The sequence below is a fragment of the Geotrypetes seraphini genome, chromosome 19 (assembly GCF_902459505.1).
Source record: "Geotrypetes seraphini chromosome 19, aGeoSer1.1, whole genome shotgun sequence".
NCBI classification, from domain to species: Eukaryota; Metazoa; Chordata; class Amphibia; order Gymnophiona; family Dermophiidae; genus Geotrypetes; species Geotrypetes seraphini.
Window position 1 is genome coordinate 40,798,335 of NC_047102.1, and position 22,927 is coordinate 40,821,261.

Below are 22,927 nucleotides of genomic sequence, written 5' to 3' on the forward strand. Positions count from 1 at the left end.
GTTTCTTATAGAATTTTGGGTGCTGATCATGAATATTACATCAAAAATTACCCATCACGTACCATTTCAGAGAAATCTTCAATTTTGTCGTGATTTTTTCTTATATTTGGATGCAAACAATTTTTTCTCCCATAAGTGTCTTATCAACAACGGTTTGTGCCGCCTGGGTATGTCCATGCATAAAATCTAGCCAGGTTGGAAGCTGTTTTATGGAAGATGACATCCTGGGCATGTCTGGGCAGGTCTGAACGAGCTTGCGCTGTCTCACCATGCTATAATGGTGGCTTCCATACACCGATCCTGCTCATTTGGTTAATATAGATAGTCCGTGTGTGTATATAGTATCAGTATAGTAAAGTATAGTAGTATAGTAGCTGTAGCAATATAACAGTAAGTAAGCTTGATGCTATAGACGTTTTGGTGTCGGGCAATATGTCTCGTCGGTGTCGTAACAGCCGCGACACATTCTGCTATATCTGTGGGGAATATACACTTACGCCTCAGAGACGTTCGATGACTGCCCTTGTAAAGAAAGCCTATCATCTGTATTTTGGCTGCAAAATAGGTGATCAAGACAAGCAATGGGCGCCTCACATTTGCTGTGCGACATGTGCTGTTAGTCTGAGAGCCTGGCTCAGAGGTACTCGAAAGACGATGCCATTTGCTGTTCCGATGATATGGCGAGAACAGAAAGACCATGTGACGGACTGTTATTTCTGTTTGACTAATGTGTCTGGTTTCTCTGCCAAAAACAAGAAGTCAATTGAATATCCTAATCTGCCTTCAGCAATGAGACCCATGCCACATGATGACAGTCTTCCAGTTCCGAAACCACCAGAGGATTGGACCTTAGACGAACCAGATGAAGAAACTGCAGTGCAGGGTTCTAACAGTGACATTGACCCGGATTTTGAACCATCCTCATCAGGCGATCCACATCTGATAACACAGTCCGAATTGAACGATTTGGTCAGAGATTTGGGTCTGTCAAAAGCAAAAGCTGAGCTGCTAGGTTCGAGACTGCAGGAATGGTGTTTGCTATCACCAGGTACGAAAATTTCTGTGTTTCGAGACCGGCATCATGATATAACCAAATTTTTTGCACAAGTCGACAGTCTCTGTTTCTGTTGTGACATTGAAGGATTGTTCTCGGTCTTTGGTTGTGATCACAACCCGGAAGAGTGGCGTCTTTTCATTGATTCGTCAATGTTAAGCCTGAAAGCTGTTCTGTTGCACAATGGCAACGTTTATCCTTCAGTACCTGTTGGCTATGCAGCACATATGAAAGAAACATATGAGAATATGGAAATGTTACTAAAGTATGTCCAGTATACCAGGTATAACTGGAATATCTGTGGAGACCTCAAAGTCGTTGCTCTGTTACTAGGACTGCAGCTTGGCTATACAAAGTACTGCTGTTTCATCTGCGAATGGGACAGCCGAGACAGAGAGTCGCACTATTCTAGAAAGAACTGGCCACTCCGTAAAAAGTTAGTTCCAGGACAGAAAAATGTAGCACATGAATCGCTTGTTGACCCGACAAAGATATTTTTGCCTCCTCTTCACATTAAACTGGGACTCATGAAGAATTTTGTGAAAGCAATGAACAAGGAAGGGGAAGGTTTTCGTTATTTAAGACAGATGTTCCCAAGAATAACTGATGCCAAGATCAAAGAGGGTATTTTTGTTGGCCCCCAGATCAGACATGTTATGAGTGACAAGCGATTTGAAGATCTGTTAGTTGGGCCGGAAAAAATTGGCTGGAAAGCCTTGAAAGACGTTGTTGACAATTTTCTGGGCAATTACAGAGCCCCAAACTACATTCAGCTGGTAGACAAACTTCTCAAAGCATACAAGAGAATGAAGTGCAATATGTCACTCAAGATTCATTTCCTCCATTCACACTTGGACTTCTTCCCCGCAAATCTCGGTGCTGTGAGTGACGAGCACGGTGAAAGGTTTCATCAAGACATAGCTACGATGGAGAAACGATACCAGGGCAATTGGAATCCGTCAATGCTTGCCGACTATTGTTGGATGCTACAACGTGATGCACCAGACACTGAATATAAAAGAAACTCGGGAGCAAAACACTTTTAATTCTGTTTCATTTAGTCGCTTGTGCGAAACGTAAACTTGACTATATATTTTATTGTCAGTAAACATAAAAATGTCTATTTCTCATAGTTCTTACGTGATGCAGTAAAACCAAAACCATATTTGAGCATACCAAGTTGGTACCTGTCATAATCACCAAAAACTTTTCAGGAATCAAGACTTAACCAAAAAATTGTTGTGCAGTGAAATTAAGCACACTATCATTTTAAATTATAACTGTTTTCTTCCAAAAACACTGGCTTTGGCTTTCTTTTACATTAAGGGTTAAAATCTAAGCGGTTTATAATGAATATAAATTGAGGAGGAGAAATCAATACATAAAACAAACTTCGTAACAATTAAAGAATAAAAACCCCCAATAAGGTTAGATTATAGTAAAATTTGTATAGGGAAATCAGGGAAAGGGGGAAAAACCACATTTATCCCCCCCAAAAAAGGAAATTTAAAATATTTTAAAAAACGATGAGTAAAATGCTTGAGAAAAGTAGAATGTCTTCAATTGAGCTTTAAATGTGATTAACGATTTTTCTTCACAAAGATAAATGGGAAGAAAGTTCCAAAGAGTGGGTGCCATAACTAAAAATGAGGAGTTTCTATGTACATCAAGAAATAACTGCCTAAAAGAGGGAACACTCAATAGGTGTTGATTTGATGAATGAAGGGATCTCTGTGCAGTATAATGAGCCAAAAAACTGTGCAAAAAAGAAGGAAGTCCAGAGGACATAACTAAAAAAGAGATATGTATTTATATGGAATTTGATAAACAATAGGAAGAATGTGTTCTGCTTTAAGAAGTAGTCACATGGTCAAATTTTGAACATCCATATAATAATCTAACTGCAGTGTTTGTACTAACTGTAAACAATGTAATTGATAATTTGGAAGACCAATCAGAACTGAATTGCAGTAGTCAAGTTTAGCTAAAACTAGAGAATAAAATCAATATATGAAGAGAACTTTATTGAAGAAAAAAATGAATTTGTCATAAAGTAAAAAATGATGAAGAAACAACTTTAGAAATATGGGTATGAAAAGGTAAAGTATTATCTAGTATTACTCCCAGAATTTTAGTAGTTATAAATGAAAACGAAACACCATTCATGCTGAAATTTGGAGGATTAGGATGATGAATACTATACGATTGCTGTTTTGCACTTTATTTTGTTTGGCATTCAGTTAATAACTTAATTTAATGTCAGAACATATTTGTGTTTTGTTTCTTCAGTCATTCACATTAGAGTTCCACTTTGAACCTAATGACTACTTCACTAACTCAGTCCTAACAAAAACCTACAAAATGAAGTCAGAACCAGACCCATCAGATCCCTTTTCTTTTGAAGGCCCTGAAATAGTTGACTGTGAAGGGTGAGTAAATTTTAAAATCTTTCTGAATTATCAGGATTCATAACTCTGAAATGTTATGACTGGGTTTTTTTTTTTAATACAAATTTATTTTGCATAAGGTGATGTTTTCTATTTTACTATAAAACTGGGGTGTCAAGGAGAAAGTTGTCAGGAGACATAGATTATATCTGTTTGAAAACTATACTTCCTCGTTGTCCACTTGACCAATCCAGATGAATGGGTTATTCAGCTCTACCAGAGAACAAACACTTGTGAGTCCTGCCTTATATAGGGCACAGTGCAGCCAATAGCTTTTCTAGTGCATTGTGTCTAGTAGTCCTGAATACTAGAGTTAGGCATCTGAACCCACAAGTTGCTTGCAGAATGTTACTACTACTACTACTACTATTTATCACTTATATAGCCCTGAAAGGCATACACAGCGCTGTACATTTTGATATTTAATAGATGTCCCTGCTCGGAAAAGCTTACAATCTAACTTGGACAGAAATGATATATAGGGTTGGGGATGGGTGAGGTGAGATAAGTTAGAGGTCAAAGAGGTGGGCTTTTAACTGGGCCATGAACACTGCCAGAGACGGAGCCCACCGTAGGGATTCGGGCTGCTTGTTCCAAGCATATGGCGCAGCAAGATAGAAGGGACAGAATCTGAAGTTGGCAGAGGAAGAGAAGGGCACAGATAGGAGGGACTTACCAGCTTAGCAGAGCTCATGGGGGGGGGGAACATAGGGGAAGATAAGTGAAGAGAGATAGTGAGGGGCAGCTGAGCGAGTGCATTTGAAGATCAGTAAGAGGAGTTTTAATTGTATTCAGAAAAAGAGGGGAAGCCAATGAAGTTACTGTAAGAGAGGGGTAACATGAGTATAGCGGCTCTCATGGAATATGAGTCGTGCAGCCGAATTCTGGCCAGATTGGAGGGGAGCGAGAGGGCTAAGCGGAAGGCCTGATAGTAGCGAGTTGCAGTGTGAGGTAATGAGTGTGCTGAGAGAGAAAGGGTTGGATTTTGGTAATATTATAGAGGAAGAAGCGGCAGGTTTTAGCAATATGCTATATCTGGGCGGTGAAGGAGAGAGAGGCGTCAAAGATGACCCTGAGATTACGAGCAGGCAAAACAGGAAGGATGAGAGTGTTGTCCACAGAGAATGAGGGAGCAGCTTTGTTTTAGCCATATTCAGTTTTAGATGGCAGTGAGACATCTAGGCAGCAATGTCTGATAGGCAGGCTGAGACTCTGGTCTGGGTTTCAGTAGGGATATTTGGCACAGAGAGGTAGATCTGAGAGTCGTCAGCATAGTGGTGATACTGGAAACCGTGGGAGGAGATCAGTACTCCCAAGTGAGCAAGTGTGAATCAAGGAAACTCTTATATCTTGGCATCCCAAGTCCTCTAAATTTTCTTCACACTTCTACCTCTAACCCTCTGTTGTAGTTCCTTCCTATTTCTCCTACTGTAAACCGCGTCGAGCTCTACGAACGTGGAGATGATGCGGTATACAAACCTAAGGATTAGAGTAGATTAGATTAGAAAAGGAATGATCTCAGGACAGAGGCTTGAGGTACTCCAATCAATTGTGGGAAGGATGTGAAGGAGGAACCACTGTTGCATACATTGAAGGTGCAATGGGAAAGATAGAAAGAAAACCAGGAGAAGGCAGAACCTTGTAATCCCAATGAAGACACATATCAAGGAGTAGGTGGTGATCAACAATATCAAAGGCGGCATATGAGACGGACGAGGATAGAGTAATAATAATAATAATAATAACAGCTTATATACCGCAATACCGTGAAGTTCTATGCGGTTTACAAAAGATTAAGCAAAGGTACAAATTGACTGACTTCAAGAGGGGAAGAAGAAAGAGAAGTAATTAGACAGGAAATTCATTGTTGAGGATAAAAGTGATCAAAAGGACAGTAGGTCACTATTGAGAGGAAAGAGTTAAGTGGATCAGTTGTCAAGATGTTTTAGGAACAGGTGTGTTTTTAGATGTTTCCTAAATTCCTCATAAGTAGAGGGCGAAAGTAATTGTTCTAGGTCTTTACCCCATGATGCTGCTTGGTGTGAGAGAAGGAATTCATGGTGTTTTTTCAGTTTGCAACCTCTCACTGGGGGGGAAATGAAGTTGGAATGTGAACTTCTCTTGTGTCTGTTGGTTGAGAAGGAGAAAAGGTCAGTAATGTATTTGGGGGCAAGTCCGTGTAATGCTTTAAAGCAGAAACAGGCAAATTTGAACTTTACGCATGCCTTCATCGGCAGCCAATATAGCTGCCGATAGTAGGGTGTCACGTGGTCAAATTTTTTTAGTCCAAAGATTAGTCTGACTGCCGCATTCTGCAACAATTGTAGGCGTCGCATATTTTTTTGGGAAATTGCCAAATAGACGATGTTACAGTAGTCAAGCAGGCTTAGTACGAGGGATTGGAGTAGGATTCTAAAAACCGATGTAACAAAATAAGCTTTAATAATAATAACAGCTTATATACCGCAATACTGTGAAGTTCTATGCGGTTTACAAAAGATTAAGCAAAGGTACAAATTGACTGACTTCAAGAGGGGAAGAAGAAAGAGAAGTAATTAGACAGGAAATTCATTGTTGAGGAGAAAAGTGATCAAAAGGACAGTAGGTCGCTATTGAGAGGAAAGAGATAAGTGGATCAGTTGTCAAGATGTTTTAGGAACAGGTGTGTTTTTAGACGTTTCCTAAATTGCTCATAAGTAGAGGGCGAAAGTAATTGTTCTAGGTCTTTACCCCATGATGCTGCTTGGTGTGAGAGAAGGAATTCATGGTGTTTTTTCAGTTTGCAACCTCTCACTGGGGGGGAAATGAAGTTGGAATGTGAACTTCTCTTGTGTCTGTTGGTTGAGAAGGAGAAAAGGTCAGTAATGTATTTGGGGGCAAGTCCGTGTAATGCTTTAAAGCAGAAACAGGCAAATTTGAACTTTACGCGTGCCTTCATCGGCAGCCAATGTAGCTGCCGGTAGTAGGGTGTCACGTGGTCAAATTTTTTTAATCCAAAGATTAGTCTGACTGCCGCATTCTGCAACAGTTGTAGGCGTCGCATATTTTTTTGGGAAATTGCCAAATAGGCGATGTTACAGTAGTCAAGCAGGCTTAGTACGAGGGATTGGACTAGGATTCTAAAAACCGATGTAACAAAATAAGCTTTAAGGGATCTGAGTTTCCAGAGAGTGAAGAATCCCTTTCTGATTAAGGAATCTACTTGGTCTTTCATGGTTAGGCATTGATCCAAAGTTACACCTAGTATCTTTATGGAGGGCTGGATAGGGTAACTAAGGTTATTGATACAGAGGGGTGATTTAATGTCAAGTGGATGTGGTGAAGCAATGAAAAAAGTCGTTTTATCTGAATTAAGTTTGAGCCTAAAGTTTGTCATCCATTGTTCCATCATGTTTATAGCTTCTGAAGCTTTGGGAATAGTTTCAGAGACAGAATTGGTGAATGGGATGATAATCGTAAAATCATCTGCATAACTAAATAGTTTTATCCCCAGCTGGGTTAGCTTTGGATCTGGCAAAGAACAGGTCATTGAAAACTTTAGTAAGGGCAGTTTCCATGGAATATAGTGGGCAAAACCCTGACTGAAGTAGATCCAGAATAGCCTGGGAGGAGAGGAAGTCCAGCCAATGGCAGTGACTTGGATAAGAAGGGGAGTTAGGAGATGGAGCAATAATTGGAGGGACACATGGGGTCCAATGAGGGTTTTTTGAGGAGGTGTGTGATAATGGCAAGTTTAAAGACATCAGGGACAGTTGCAGTGGAGAGTGATAGGTTGAGGATGTGACAGATAGGAGGGATGACAGAGGGCGAGATAGTACCGAGTAGGTGAGTGGGAATCGGATCAGAGGAGCAGGTATTGGGTTTGGAGGATGAGAGAAGATGTGCGATTTCCTCTTCAGTGATCTCAGAGAAAGAGGAGACAGTGGCAGGTGTTGAGGGGGGGGTCTGTTTGAGAGCTCATGATGAATCTTCTGAATCTTATTGTAGAAGAACTCTGCCATAGTCTGGGGAGAAATTGAAGGGGGGGAATACGCAGTGAGGGTGCTCTGAATAGGGAGTTTAGTGTGATAAAGATGGCGAGGGTTTGAGCTAAGAGAAGTGGTTAAGATGGTATAGTATTCTTGTTTGGCCAGCGAGAGGACAGACTGGAATGATGTCAGCATGAATTTGAAGTGTATAAAGTTGGTGTGCATACAGGATTTAAGCCAGAGATGTTCAACGGAATAAGCACATGCTGTCAATCATCTTTGAACAGCACCTCTTTCCCAGGAACCTGCTCCTGCCCCCCTGCTCAAAAGTGTTTCTGCTCTACTCTTTGGTTTTATTATTTTTGGGTATTTGAATTGGAAGCTCAGTGCCCAGAGGTTCACACTTTTATAGAGACCACTGCCTGAGAGCAGACGCAGACTTGCACTGCAGAAATCTGCTGCTAGCAGGATCAGCCCTCTGGGACACCTGTTTTTGTATTTTCTAGTGCAGTGTGTCTAGTGGTCCTGAACACTAGGGTCTTGTAACTGAACTAGCAAGTTGATTGCAGAAAACTTATCAGTTATGTTTTCCAACTCCACCTTCTTCCCTGGGAGCTGCTCCTGCCCTCTCAGTTTGTTTTCTTCATGCAAGTTCCTCAGAAGTGTTTTTGATCTGTTCTGTGGTTTTATTATTTTTGTTCAGTGTTCTTTGGAGGCTCAATGCCCAGAGGTTCCAACTTGGTGGGACTTCTGTCTGGGAGAAGAGACAGACTCGCATGGCGGAAGCCTGCTGCTAGCAGGATCAGCTCCTCAGGAACACCCAGCTAGCTAGCCTGCTGGTATTTTTTATAGCTCAGGGGCTGTCCCATGCATAGCTGTTCGCATCCCTGATTCAGTCAGGAGCTTGAGCGCAGGCTGCTTGGGCTCTTTCCTGGCTTAGCAGGGATTAACAGTATGCCGGCTGCATGGTCCTTTCCCCTTTCTTATTTTTAAAATATTATTTTGGGGTTGGAGGTAGTTATTATTTAGCTGCACATCTCCATTTAGCCCTTCCTTTTTCCTGATGTCCTTAGTATAATGGGCTCATGTTTATCTACAAATATACAGACCTATTAGTACAAAATTTTCTGACAAATGTGCAATAAGGTGTCTCTTTTGAGCAATGTACTGTTCATTCATTCATTCGATTTTCTATACCATTCTCCCAGAATGGTTTACATGAATTTATTCAGGTACTCAAGCATTTTTCCCTGTCTGTCCCGGCAGACTTACAATCTATCTAATATACCTGGGTCAACGGGGGGATTAAGTATCTTGTGTTATAGTAGCACTAAGAGAGAACTCTGTACTGCTGTATAAAGGTGTGATTTAGCAGATGGGTAGCAAAAGGAAGTCCTAGTGGGGAAAAACAGGATGACCAGACTGGAGCTACTTATATTTTGAAACTTTAAATTGTGGCACCTGGACATTTGTAGTAATGAGGGCAGACTAATGTCTAGTTCAGAAATAAAGATTAATATATGAAGAATTCCAAGAGTGAATTTATTTTCTTATGTATGTACTGTATGTATTGAAGTTTAACTGCCTGTATCAAGAAATGTATTAAAGGGACAGTAGAGCAAACTAACTAAAGGCATCCTATAGGATATACTGTAGAAGCTGTGCAAAGACTACATATGTAATGTAATGTAATGTAATTTATTTCTTATATACCGCTACATCCGTTAAGTTCTAAGCGGTTTACAGAAAATATACATTGAAATTATAAGTAAGAAAGGTACTTAGAAATTCCCTTACTGTCCCGAAGGCTCACAATCTAACTAAAGTACCTAGAGAGTAATAAAGAAGTGAGAAGTAGAGATAGAGGTAAAATAAGAAAATAAACATTCTAACAAGATTGTATTAAACTTAGTACTTTGGAAGGTAGAGGAGAGAAAGGAATAGATGCAGAAGGAGGAATCGTTGTACAAAAGGATTCTGGAGAAATTTAAATGATAGAAATAGAACAAAACAAAAACAATGAATAAGATTAAGAATAATTCATAAACTGGAAAAAAAGAAAAATAAAACAATGTCTACAATCCACGGTTTCGGCTTCGGTGATGAAGTGGAGCAAGTCAGTTCTGGAGGAATGATGATGATCCCAGAGAAAAGACCTCTCCAGGGAAGAGGCCTGGCTGATAGTCCCAGGATGCCCACATCTCCTCCTCTGCGATGTTCTCCCTCATGCAATCCTCCCTATGACATACTGCCCGCGCTCCTGCCGCCACCCTGAACGGTTGCTCCAAGGAGACTGCCCTAGATGAGGCCTGTGGTGACTGTCAGAGTTCCTCTTCTGCTGAAAAGTTACTTGGCGCCGATCTTGGTGCGTGCTGGCGCTGCAGGAGCTGGGGCTGACAGGGAACCCTCCGCTATGCTGTTGCTGCGTTCCCCATAGCGACACCGGCAGGAAAGTTTAGAGAGCTTTGGAGATGCTGGGATTTCGGGGCAGAAGCCCTCAGACTCCGGGCCGGACAATCGCCAAACAGGCCTCTGCCACCGGAGCCGGGTGCGCAGGAGACAAGCGGAGGCGGCGAAGAGGACCGCAACGACCAAGGGCGCCGGAGCTGGGCACGATCTATCTAGCACATCCAGATATCTAGCACATCCAGTGCGGCGTCTGTACTGCTCTCGCCTCAGGAGCCTGGCTCGATCGCTGCCTCCGGCCATCCGCCTGAAACCTGCCACCTCCCTTTCCACTCCCAAACAGGGGCAAACTGCAACACGCAGCCGTCGGCGCTCAGGAGCAAAGTATTCAGACCAGGTCCTCCACAACCCAATCAGAACAAGGTCCCAGTCCGGTCTCTCCCAGTCGCCACCTAAAGGTCCATCAAACCATAAGTGCAGGGCCCCTCAACTGCCGGGCTGGACCAACGGTCAAATCACAAAAACAGTAAGTAAATTGAAAAATAAATATATAACAATAGAAAAGAAACTCAGAAAAAGAAACTATGATCAAAGACAAAAGCAAAAATTAGAAATCAACAATAAAAATTATAAAAGACAAAAGAAAAGAAAAAAATAAAAAGTAGTTGGAAGGAGACGGAACAGTAGATGACTTAACTGTCCGCCATCTTGCTTTGACATTTTACATGTTCCCCTCTCCCAGTTTCCTTACATGTTTGTCAGTGTGTTTGCTTGCAAACTTCATTCATAGTGATGATGTTTAGCCATGTCTATGTTATATGTAATAATCGTAGGGAAACAACATTTTATGTATGTGATATGGAAACCGCATAGTTGTATGCGGTATATAAATTTTTAAATAAATAAATAAATAGTATTTATATACCATTTATAGCCTAAGTGGTTTACATTCAGGTACTCAATCATATTTCCCTATTTGTCCTGGTAGGCTCACACTCTACCTAATGTACCTGGGACTTGCCCAGGGTCACAAGGAGCAGTGTGATTTTATTTTAATGTATTTTTTTATAGGTGTACTATTGAATGGAAGAAAGGCAAAAATGTTACAGTTAAAATAATCAAGAAGAAACAGAAGCATAAGGGTCGGGGTACTGTTCGAACAATTACTAAACAAGTACCTAGTGACTCATTTTTTAATTTCTTCAGTCCCATTAAAGGTAAGAGAATTTTTATAGCACCCTACCTTCAGCCGTTGTTGCTTTTCTGCCTGAAGAAAATACTAACAGTTGGCAGTGTGCATGTTTGACTGTAACATGCACCAAGGAATTGGTGTTAAGAAATTGAAATAAATATGCTGCTGCAACTTCTTGTCAGCAATGCACAAAGGCAGGCCTCACGGTCCCTGGGGATAAATTTAGCTTGATGCCCTTTACATGATATTCGCTGGTGAAGTTAGCAATCAAGTATATCTGCTGGCGAAGTCGATTTTTCATTGGGGAAACATGCTGGGGCTGCCTTGAAGCAAATTACAGAATTGGCTGGTTGCTTATTGTTGTTTTAATAAGGAAAACTTGGGTATGTTGCTGAACTCTTTGTTTACATTTAGATGCTACTTTGATGCAGTTTGGAACCAGCATTAAACTTTTCTAGTCTTCCTGTGTTGGAAAGCATTGTGTGTTCATTGGTATTTGAAGACTGTGTATCTTCTCTAGAGCTCTAGATTAATTTTCATATTCAAACAGTTAACCACTCCCTCCTGTTTCTGTGCCATTTTATGACTAGTCCTGGGTGATGTCTAGACCAGTGCCCTTGAGAGATAAAAGAGAGGTGCTGCCCTCTGATGAAGTAGCCACACAGGATCTGCTGCTTTGGAACAACATTGCTGATTTTGTAATAACAGCAGCGCAACTTCCTGTATTAAGATTGTTACAAGTGACAACTTAATTCTTTAGCAAATGGAAATTTGTATTTGTAGTTTGACATTGGAACCTGCTATTAATTGCATTCTTAACCTTTTTTTCATTTGTTGGTTTTTGTTTATAGTATCTGGAGCTGGAGAGACATTGGTATGTGGATAACAATTCAATGCTTCTTGATCATCCGTTTGCTCTTAGTGCATGTGTTGGGGTACTGTCCACAAAGCTCTTCCTAGAAGCTTATACACCAGGACCATTTCACCTAGCTGTATAAAAGCGATAACAATTGGACTCTCTAATTTTCTTTCTAAAATTTTGCGTTTTGATCAGTACTCTAAATTAGCCCAATTTATCATAACATTCTGAGAGGGAAGACAAAGGAGTGTTCTGTTTAGCTCATGCCTCTTTGAATTCCAGCTTAATGTAAGTTGCTTTTAGGCACAGGAGGTATTTTCCTGTCCCCAGAAGGTTTTGTCTAAACAATATTCAGTGTTATTTAACCGGCCAGGAACAACGTTTGGCTAGGTAACCATTAACATTTAGCAGGATATAGCTGACTATCTCCGCTGAATATTAGTGATTAGCAGCTTAAACTTGACTGGCTATATCACGCGATAACTGCCAATTTTAAGCGCTGACCAGCCAAGTTTAGCGGCAAAATTGGGCCATGTATAAAGTAGGTGTATCTTTGGTCATTGTAACTTAGCCAGCCAGTGCTTAAAATTAACTTAGCCACCTAACTTTAAGCCAGCCAAAGATAAACCGGATATTCAGTGCTTTTCACCAGAAAAAGCCCAGCATTGAATATCAGCAATCGGCGCCAACCATTGCAGTTAGCCAGCTTCCCTCCTCTGGTTTCAATATTTGCCACAAGGTATTTTCTTGTCATCGGAGGGTTTTTTCTAAGAGAACGATATGTACTTTGTAGCAAATAGCTTTAAAAACTTGTTTTGATTTTGGCCTTTTAGTATAGAAACATAATTCTTGTCCATAAACTTGTAGTTCATGCAGTGGACTTTGGGGTGTGACTAAGTTAAAATTCAAATGCATATACCAACAACTAAGGGGTTTTGGCAGTTACCCTTAGGTTATGGCACAATAAATGAAGCGAGCTGCTGGCTTGTTTTATTCGTGTGCATCAGCTTACTTGGTCTATGTAAACCCTCTTCCACTCTCTCCACAATTTCTCACTGTTGTTCAGGATGAAGATTCCGAATTCACTTTAGCAACAGACTTTGAGATTGGCCACTTTTTCCGTGAGAGGATAGTTCCGCGTGCCGTGTTGTATTTCACTGGTGAAGCCATAGAGGATGAAGACAATGTATGTATATGCATTTATTTTGTGGTTTTGGTTTGCAATTTTCTGTATATATATATTTTTTTTTGTTAAGGGCTTTTGATTCTAGTTTTGTTTTTCTTTATAAACATCAAGCAAATTTTCAGGGTTCTAGGTGGGATCATCAGAGAATTATGCATTTTATCTTTAAAACTTTAAAGGATAACGTAACAATGATTCTGATAACTTGGAATGACTTTACAGCACTCTACAGTTTCTGAAGCTCTGGGATTTATTGCCAGATGATGTGGTAAAAGCAGTTAGTGTAGTTGGGGTTAATATGCAACTGGCAGTGGCCAGAGTATTTTTTTTTTTTTTTTTTAAATGCTGACCGCTATCAGCTAAATAAGACCCAGATATTCAATGCTGGGACCTATCTGTGGGTACCAGTATTCTACAGTTGGGCTCAAAAATTTACATACCTCTGGCAGAATTCCCCTACCAGCTAAGCACCACTATCTGTCTTGTCTTATTCCATCTAGATTGCCCCATCTGAGCACTGTGTATTGATGCACCTTCTTATTCAGTTTATCTGTCTTGACTAGATTTTAAGCTGCGTATGTCTAGTAGCACTATAGAAATGATTATTAGTAGTAGTAGTAATAGAATTTGTAAGATACAGTGGAACCTTGGTTTACGAGCATAATTCGTTCCAGAAGTATACTCGTAAACCAAATTGCTCGTATATCAAAGCGAGTTTCCCCATAGGAAGTAAGGGAAACTCGCTTGATACGGTCCACCTCCTCCTCCCCTCCCCCCGAGGCTACCGGCGCTGCTCCATTCCCCCCCCCCTTGAGGCCACCGGCGCTGCTCCATTCCCTCCCCCCCTTTGCGGCCACCGGCGCTGCTCCATACCCCCCCTCCCGCGATCCGGCATCTCTCCTGTGAACCGGCATCCTCCCCCAACGCTCACATCGCCCCCCCCTCCCCCGTGATCCTACATCCACCCCGAGCACCAAAATAATATCCCTTACCCTGATTTAGCACCAGCAGCAACGCACAGGACATGCCGGAGAGCGAGTCCAGAAGGCCTTGAGCATGTGCAAATGCTCAAGGCCCAGTCCAGCTCAGCACAGGCAAGAGGGAGGATCTCTGACGCACCGCCCAGCCAAGAGGGGAGGATCTTTGGGCACCGGCATGTCCTGTGCGTTGGTACTGGTGCCGGTGCCAAATCGGGGTAAGGGATGTTATTTCAGTGCTCGGGGGGGGATGCTGGATTGTGGGGGGTGGCGCTCGTAAATCGAGTCAAACTCAGTTGCCGAGGCACCGATTTTGCGAATGTTTTGTTCATCTTGCAAAACACTCAAACCGGTGCATTCGTAAATCGAGGTTTGACAGTATGTACCATTTGTGGAAAATGAATGATTCTGCAAAAAAACATTCTTTATTAAGAACATAAGAATTACCATTGCTGGGTCAGACCAGTGGTCCATCGTTCCCAGCAGTCTGCTCCCACGGTGGCCCCTAGGTCAAAGACCAGACCTATCTGAGACTTGCTCGGGCCAAGTCGGGGAGGCAGCAGCTCAAGCAGGCACCAGCAGGAGAGGGAGAGGAGAAGCGCTGGTAAGAGCGTGGTCGCTAGGGAAAGAGCAGGCGAAGGCAGGCAGAGCGGGGTAGCGGCGAGAGGAGGCTCTGCCCACCCCCAGCGAGTCAGAAGCTCCACCCACCCCCCAGCGAGTCAGAGCGCCCGGACTCCCCCTTAAAAGGAGGAGAACCGCGGCGCAAGGGAACTTGCTCGGGCCGAGTCGGGGAGGCAGCAGCTCAAGCAGGCACCAGCAGGAGAGGAAGAGGAGAAGCGCTGGTAAGAGCCTGGTTGCGAGGGAAAGAGCAGGCGAAGGCAGGCAGAGCAGGGTAGCGGCGAGAGGAGGCTCCGCCCACCCCCCAGCGAGTCAGAAGCTCCACCCACCCCCCAGTGAGTCAGAGCGCCCGGACTCCCCCTTAAAAGGAGGGGAGCCAACGGCGCGCAGCTGTGCGGCGAAGGCGAGCGGCAAAGGCGCTCGCCTTAGCGAGGGCGCCTTTGTGAAGGAGCCAGGGAGCTAAGCTGCCCACAGAGGGTTCCAAATCGCAATACATCAGTCAGTTACCTAGACAAGCTTCAGGGAGCACCACACTCCCCAGACAAACACTCAACCGCACGCACAGTAGCACCAGCAAAATCACAACTCTCAGGGGACAACAAACAGTAAGCAAAACCACAGACAACCAATAGAAACAGTCTTTCTCAAACACATCTAAAACTTTCCATCTATCTTTAATCCTAACAGGCAGACCTTTCTTTCTAACTCGCTAACAAGCAGGCAATCCTCTCTAACTACATATCTCTAATTATACATCCTCTCTAATTACATAGCAGGCAGACCTTCCCAGACACCCCAATCCCTCAAACTCTCAAACCAACAAACTAGCAAGCAGACTTCTCTTTCAAACTCTCAGGCAGACTATTTTTTTCCTTTCTTTCAAGCTCTTAAACTTTTCTCTCAAATTCACAAATTACTTAACAGACAGGCTTTCTCAACTGACTAACAGGCAGGCATACCTAAATAACAATTTGAAATGGCAGGGAGAACAAGAAGCACTAGGACTGCAATCAAGACCAGCATTCCAGTCACCGGAGGGATCCAGGGGATGGCTATGGCCTATGTACAGACGGAGGATGACCCTGGACGATGGACAGAGGCGTGTGTGCAGACCGAGGCCATCCCCCCCCAGCAATACACCTCTGTCTCTACACAGACAGAGGAGATGGGACAGCTGGAAGGAGACATATTACAGGAACTGTTGAGCCTAAGGGAGGAGGTGAGGCGATTGAGGAGCATCAGAGAGGATGAGGCCTTCATCGACGGCGTAGTCCAGGAGCTGTCCCAAATCTCCGAGCAGGCACTGGACAAATCCATCCTCGTGACACCCAAACCCTCAGCCTTGAGACCAACGACTGGGGTACAGGAAATGGCTGGGGACTCCTGGCAGCTGGTAACCTCCTCCACAGGCAAGCACAGGAGACCCCCCCCCCCTTTCTCAGTTTCTTCTTCATCTTCTTCCTTTTCTCTCAAACAGGGCAGTTTTACATCGACCCCACAAATCGCCCTGAGAAACAGATTCCAGATCTTACAGAAAGGGATTGCAGTTGAGGAACAGGAAGACGTCCAACACATGACCCCAGTCCCAGGGACGACTGAACAGCTCCCCTCAAAAAAACGCAGGGTGGTGGTCATTGGGGATTCCATGTTAAGGGGCACCGAGGGACCAATTTGCAGACCGGATATACAATCAAGGGAGGTTTGCTGTCTGCCTGGGGCCAGAATCCGAGATGTCACCACCTGTCTAGATAGACTTCTCAAACCACAGGACCACTGCCAGGAACACCCCGGAGACCATACCCAAAGACTTTGGAGCCCTGGGTGAGAAGCTGAGGCAGTTGGGAGCGCAGGTGGTCTTCTCATCAATCCTCCCGGTAAGAGGTAAGGGTAGAGCCCGGGAGGAGCGTATCCAGAGGACTAACGAGTGGCTACATGGATGGTGCAGGGAGATGAACTTTGGATTTCTGGACCATGGAGAGGCACTGCAGGGACTTCAGGGACCAGACGGACTCCACCTGACCAGAAGAGGTAAGAACATCTTCGGACGTCGACTAGCCCGCCTACTTCGAAGGGCTTTAAACTAGGTAAGTTGGGGGAGGGTATCCATTCATTCTCTGGAGCAGTAAGTAACTATCCTGAGGAGGTGAGTCGCCACTCTGAGTCTGAGGTAAGTGCACACACTGTGAACAATACATCAGGGGTCACACTAACTCAGGCGGAAAACTCTGTACAGGGACTTAGCAAACATAAGGTATGGAGAGCTATGTACATCAATGCACACAGTTTGGGCAATAAAATTCTAGATTTAGAGACGGAAATAATGAATGCTGACCTAGACGTAGTGGCGATATCCGAAACTTGGTTCACGGACTCACACGGGTGGGATATGGTTATACCGGGTTACAACTTACTCCGTCGAGACAGGGAGGGCAAGTTAGGAGGAGGGGTAGCTCTATACACTAGAGAAGACATCAAAACTACCATAATCACAGATGTCAAGTATACCGGGGAATCCCTCTGGGTGAACCTGGCTAGAGGAAATGAAAAATGCCTGTATCTTGGTGTGATTTACAAACCTCCAAGACAACAGGTAGACAAGGATATGGAATTAATCGAAGACATTGAAAACATCACCTTGCGTGGGGACACAGTACTGTTAGGGGATTTTAATATGCCCGATACAGATTGGAATGCACTTACCGCACAAACTAGCAGCAGCAGAAGGTTGTTAACCTCCATAAAGGGTGCACAGCTCAAACAATTGATATTGGAGCCCACTAGGGACCAGGCGTTACTAGACCTGGTACTCACCAACGGAGACAGCGTATCGGAAGTTTTGGTAGGTGATACGCTGGCCTCCAGCGACCATAACATGGTTTGGTTCAACCTTCGGAAGGGTTTCTCCAGATCGACCACAACAACAAAGGTCCTAAATTTTCGTGGCACTGACTTCAAACGCATGGGAGACTTCGTCCATCGGGCATTGCAAGACCATGCCGAAACCAATAATGTAGAGGCTATGTGGGCAAACCTGAAATCTACCCTACATGAAGCAATAAATCGCTATATAAAAACAACAAGCAAACGACGGAGGAATAACAGACCCCAGTGGTTCACTACAGAAATCTCGGACCTCGTTAAGAAAAAGAAAAAAACATTTGTTTCCTACAAACATTCAGGAAGAGGAGCAGTAAAAGAAGACTATCTGGCCAAGTCCAAAGCTGTCAAAACGGCAGTCAGAGAGGCCAAGCTTCGGATAGAAGAGAATCTAGCAAAGGACATTAAGAAAAGGGATAAATCCTTCTTCAGGTACATCAGTGATAGGAAAAGAAACACAAATGGGATAGTACGCCTTAGGAAAGCAGACGGGACTTATGCAGAATCAGATTCCGATAAAGCCGAACTACTAAACGAATACTTCTGCTCAGTCTTTACTTGCGAGGCACCAGGGTCCGGTCCACAGTTGCAAGCAAGGCATAGCTCAGATGACCCGTTCTGGAATTTCGAGTTTACACCCAGCAGTGTCTACTGCGAACTATCAAGACTCAAAGTGAACAAAGCCATGGGACCGGACAATCTACACCCCAGGGTGCTTAGAGAGCTGTGTGATGTCCTGGCAGAGCCATTGTCTGTGCTCTTCAATCTTTCCTTGAAGGCGGGAAAAGTCCCCTTGGACTGGAAAACAGCCAATGTAATCCCACTCCACAAAAAGGGCTGCAGGACAGAGGCTGAGAATTACAGACCGGTGAGTCTCACATCCAAAGTGAGTAAACTCATGGAAACACTAATTAAGCATAAATTAGATGCAATCCTAGACGAGAAGAATCTACGGGATCCCCGCCAACATGGATTTACCAAAGGCAGGTCCTGCCAATCCAATCTAATTAGTTTCTTTGACTGGATAACAAGGAAACTGGATGTGGGTGAGTCCCTAGACGTCGTTTACTTGGACTTTAGTAAAGCTTTTGATAGCGTTCCGCACCGCAGACTATTGAACAAGATGAAATCAATGGGACTGGGAGAGACGTTAACTACATGGGTCGGTGATTGGCTAAACAGTAGACTTCAGAGAGTGGTGGTAAATGGTGCCCCTTCAAAAACGTCGGAGGTGATCAGTGGAGTGCCTCAGGGCTCGGTCTTTGGCCCGATCCTCTTCAACATATTTGTGGGAGATCTGACTCAGGGGCTTCAGGGTAAAATCACATTATTCGCCGATGACGCCAAACTATGCAACATAGTAAGTGAGAACACTTTACCAGACAGTATGACGCAGGACCTACTTCTATTGGAACATTGGTCCTCGACTTGGCAGCTAAACTTCAATGCTAGAAAATGTAAGGTCATGCACCTCGGCAGCAGGAATCCATGCAAAACTTACACACTAAATGGTGAAACCTTAGTTAGGACCAAGGCGGAATGTGATTTGGGGGTGATCATTAGCGAAGACATGAAGACTGCCAATCAAGTGGAGAAGGCTTCATCAAAGGCAAGACAAATGATGGGTTGCATCCGAAGAAGTTTTATCAGTTGCTATGTCTCTGTATAGATATTCCTGCTTGAGCTAATTGGATTCCTATAGTACTGTTTACAATGTGTGTATTTAACCTCTGACTTGGAAATGCAGTGTGTACTTACCTCGGACTCAGAAATGGATTGGCAACTTACGTCGCCAGGTTGGTTACTTGCGCCAGTACGTGAGTGGGTACCTTCCACCAACTTACCTAGTTTAAAGCCCTACGAAGTAGGCAGGCTAGTTGGTGTCCAAAGACGTTCTTTCCCCTTCTGGTCAGGTGGAGTCCATCTGGTCCCTGTAGTCCTTGCAGCGCCTCTCCATGGTTCAGGAATCCGAAGTTCATCTCCCTGCACCTTCCGTGCAGCCAGTCGTTGCAAAGAAGCAACTTCTATTGAAATACAGACCTCTCTGAAACAAAGTGGTATGGCTGTTTCAGCATGCACAATAAGGAGATAATTGAACAAAAATGGCCTGCATGGTAAAGTTGCCACAAAAAAAGACTTTACTGCACCAATGCTACAAAACAGCCAGCTTGCAATATGCCGAACATGACCTAGAGAAGCCTCAAACCCAAAATTGGACTTTATAGTCACAAGCACAAATGCTATGTTTGGAGAGGAGTCAACAAGGCCTATGAAGTGAAGCATGAAGATGGATTTCTGCTGTTTTGGGGGGGGTGAACTACAGCGGCACAGAGAATTTAGTCAAAATTGATGACAAAATGAAAGCAGCATCTTATCAGAAAATATTGGAGGAGAATTTGAATTCTTCAGCCAGGAAGCTGCATGTGGGGTGAACTTGGACAATGATCCAAAACATAAAGCCACGTTGACCTTTCAGTGGCTGCAATAGGAAAAAGTAAAGGTTCTGGAGTGACCTTTAAATATCATCGAGCCACTTTGGGGAGAATTCATACTACACAAACCAAGAATTTACAAGATTTGGAGGGTTTTTGTGAAGTACCACATGAGAAAATAAAGGGCTTCATTTACAACTATCAGAAAAGATTGCAAGCAGTAATTGATGCAAAGGGGGCAATACACAGTGGTATGCAGACTTTTTTTTTTTTTTTTAACAGAACCATTATATTATTTTCTATGGTTTGTTTAATGATTGTTCTATTCTGTGAGGCATAATGGTTTAATTTGAAACACATTTAAAATAAAAGAAATATATTTTGTCTGATAAACACTCATATTTCCTACAAATTCTAGCAGGATATGTATTTGTATGAGCACAATTGTATATCTGGTGCCCAGATGCTGACCAGGTATGGTTGATATTCAGTTCTGTACCCACATAGTTGACCAGGGGTTGGAGGTGGGGAGACTGAGTAAGGAGTACAGTGTGGCAAGGATTGTAGCCAAGGAGTCCGGCAGATGTAGTAGTTTTGTTTGGCAAGTGAGTGAGCGGATTGCTTTCTTGGAGGCATGTATTGATTGCTTCAGGGCTTAGTCTCTGTATGGGTGGGCTGTGAATGAAATGGAGTTAAGTTTTAAGTTTTATTAGGAGTTTATATACTGCCTATCAAAGTTATCTAAGTGGTTTTACAGTCAGGTACTCAAGCATTTTCCCTATCTGTCCCGGTGGGCTCACAATCTATCTAACGTACCTGGGGCTATGGAGGATTATTCATTTATTTTTTTATTTATTGTATCTTTAATGCATCATTTTTGTAAACCGCTTAGAAACCTCACGGTTATTAGCAGTATATAAGAATTAAATAAAATTAAGTGACTTGCCCAGGGTCACAAGGAGAAGCACGGGGGTTGAACCCACAACCCCAGGGTGCTGAGGCTGTAGCTTCAACCACTGTGCCACTCATATGCTATGTAATGTTTACAATGTGTGTTTTACTTTTTTACCAAGGCTAATAAAAATTTAATGTGGAAGAAATATGAATACGACTATATGGTGAAAACGTTTTTCAGTTTTTCAGCAGACTTTCATTAAACTTCTTACTCTAAGAAATGTAATACTAAATTGTGTGTTTAAAAAATCCCTCGAGGTTTCTGACCTACTAATAGCCCTCGTCCCCCACTTTTCCATGCTGCCAAGTACCAACAGAAAATATAATGTAGCATCTGTGTGCTGCAAAATCAAAATACAGTGATACCTTGGAATCCGAACTTAATCCGTTCCAGAACCCCATTCAAGTTCCAAGACAATTTTTCCCATTGAAAATAATAGAAATTGGATTAATCCGTTTCTTGGTTCCACAAACCCAGATTTTGAAATTCACTTTCAGTTCTTTCAATCAGTGCCCCCTGCAGCAGATTCCCCACTTGGGCTATCAAAAGCTTTGCATATCATGCCCAAAGCTCAATGCCACTTTCCCTCAGTTCCGTAGGAAACCCCAAACATGTTAAAAATTCATCTGAGCAAGGACGATGAGATGTGCAAAGTGAGCTGGGCTCCTTTCATGCCAAACGAGCGCAGAATAGTCACAGAAGCCGCCCCCAGAGGACCGACGAGTGCACTCAAACGGTGGCGAAGCACCGAGCGAACCAGAAACCAGGTCTCCTCAATCCGGTTCTGCTTTTAACTCCTCTGGCAGCCAAGCTGGTGCCGCTCTGCCACCTGGGACAGGGTGGGGGAGTCACGGCAGCAGCCCATTGCAACCCGGTGCGCCCCGTCCCTCTCATGCAGAGGGGAAGAAAGAGCGGCAGCAGCTCATTCTCCGCTCCTCCAACTCTCCAAAGAAAGAAAAAATAAAAGAAACCGCTTCCCAAAATGGTTATGAAAACCCGACAGAGTTCTTTGGTCACAACTGGCAACATCGCATGAGACAAGGGAGAGCAGGGCACATGCGTGTGCAGCTGCCACAGCCAGTAGCGACTCCTCGCACACTCTTCCAGTACACACCGAGGCATGCATGCGCCCGACCAGAGAAAAGAGGGTAGAAGGGAAGGCGAGAGAAGGCTGGCAAAGACCAGGCCATCCTATTTGCACCCAAGTTGAGGGAGATCCTGGCCTCGGCGAGGTATGGGGTGTCACTTTTCGATCGGCCGGCGGTCTGTCTCCTTCTCTGAAGATGTCGCCATTAATGGGTAAGCACATGTTAAGGATCGGAAAGGATTTGCAGAGGGGAGCCAGGAAGCTACGTTCGGAGTCCAAAGCAGCGTTCAGATTCCGAGCCAAAATTTACTACAAAAAAAGTTCGGATTCCAAAATGTTTGAGTTCTGGGGCGTTTGGATTTCAAAGTACCACTGTAAATAGATTGTATCTACATGAACAGATGATGTATATAAACTTAACAAGAGTACAGTTCTTAAATTGTATGTTTCTTATTTTACAGTTTGAAGAAGGAGAGGAAGGGGAGGAAGAGGTAAGAGGCTGTTGAGTGTTAATTTCTGTTCTTGAAACCTGTTTTGAATTTTCTGCTCCAATTTTTCAGTAGAAAGAATTTTATCCCCACCTAATAATGGATGACTGGATTTCAACTTGCTATCATACTTCTTTTGCTTTACTGGTCATAGGAAATGGAAGGTGATGAAGATGGGGAGGATGAAGAAGATGCTGAGAGAGATCTCAAGGTTAGTTTTGTTTAGGATCACACAAATAAGTGCATTAAAAGTTTATGTTGTGGAACGCCATTGTTGCTATTTTAGGATTTCTCATTCCGTACCGATCACCCCACTAACCATTACTACTGAGAATAGATTTAGCCTTCATTCATATTTGAGAGAATCCAGACTTCCTGAGCTAG

The 22,927-nt window shown here is 43.3% G+C and overlaps 1 protein-coding gene across 3 annotated transcripts in view; it reads left to right on the forward strand.

The window, feature by feature from the left end:
• NAP1L4 (nucleosome assembly protein 1 like 4) overlaps positions 1–22,927 on the forward strand; it is a 131,716-nt gene that overhangs the window by 88,596 nt on the left and 20,193 nt on the right. For all 3 annotated transcript variants that reach the window (XM_033928485.1, XM_033928486.1, XM_033928487.1), the window contains 6 exons: positions 3,344–3,483; positions 10,947–11,092; positions 11,919–11,941; positions 12,993–13,112; positions 22,517–22,546; positions 22,698–22,754. In XM_033928485.1, the coding sequence (XP_033784376.1) occupies positions 3,344–3,483; positions 10,947–11,092; positions 11,919–11,941; positions 12,993–13,112; positions 22,517–22,546; positions 22,698–22,754 (516 nt within the window). The remainder of the gene's footprint in view (positions 1–3,343; positions 3,484–10,946; positions 11,093–11,918; positions 11,942–12,992; positions 13,113–22,516; positions 22,547–22,697; positions 22,755–22,927) is intronic.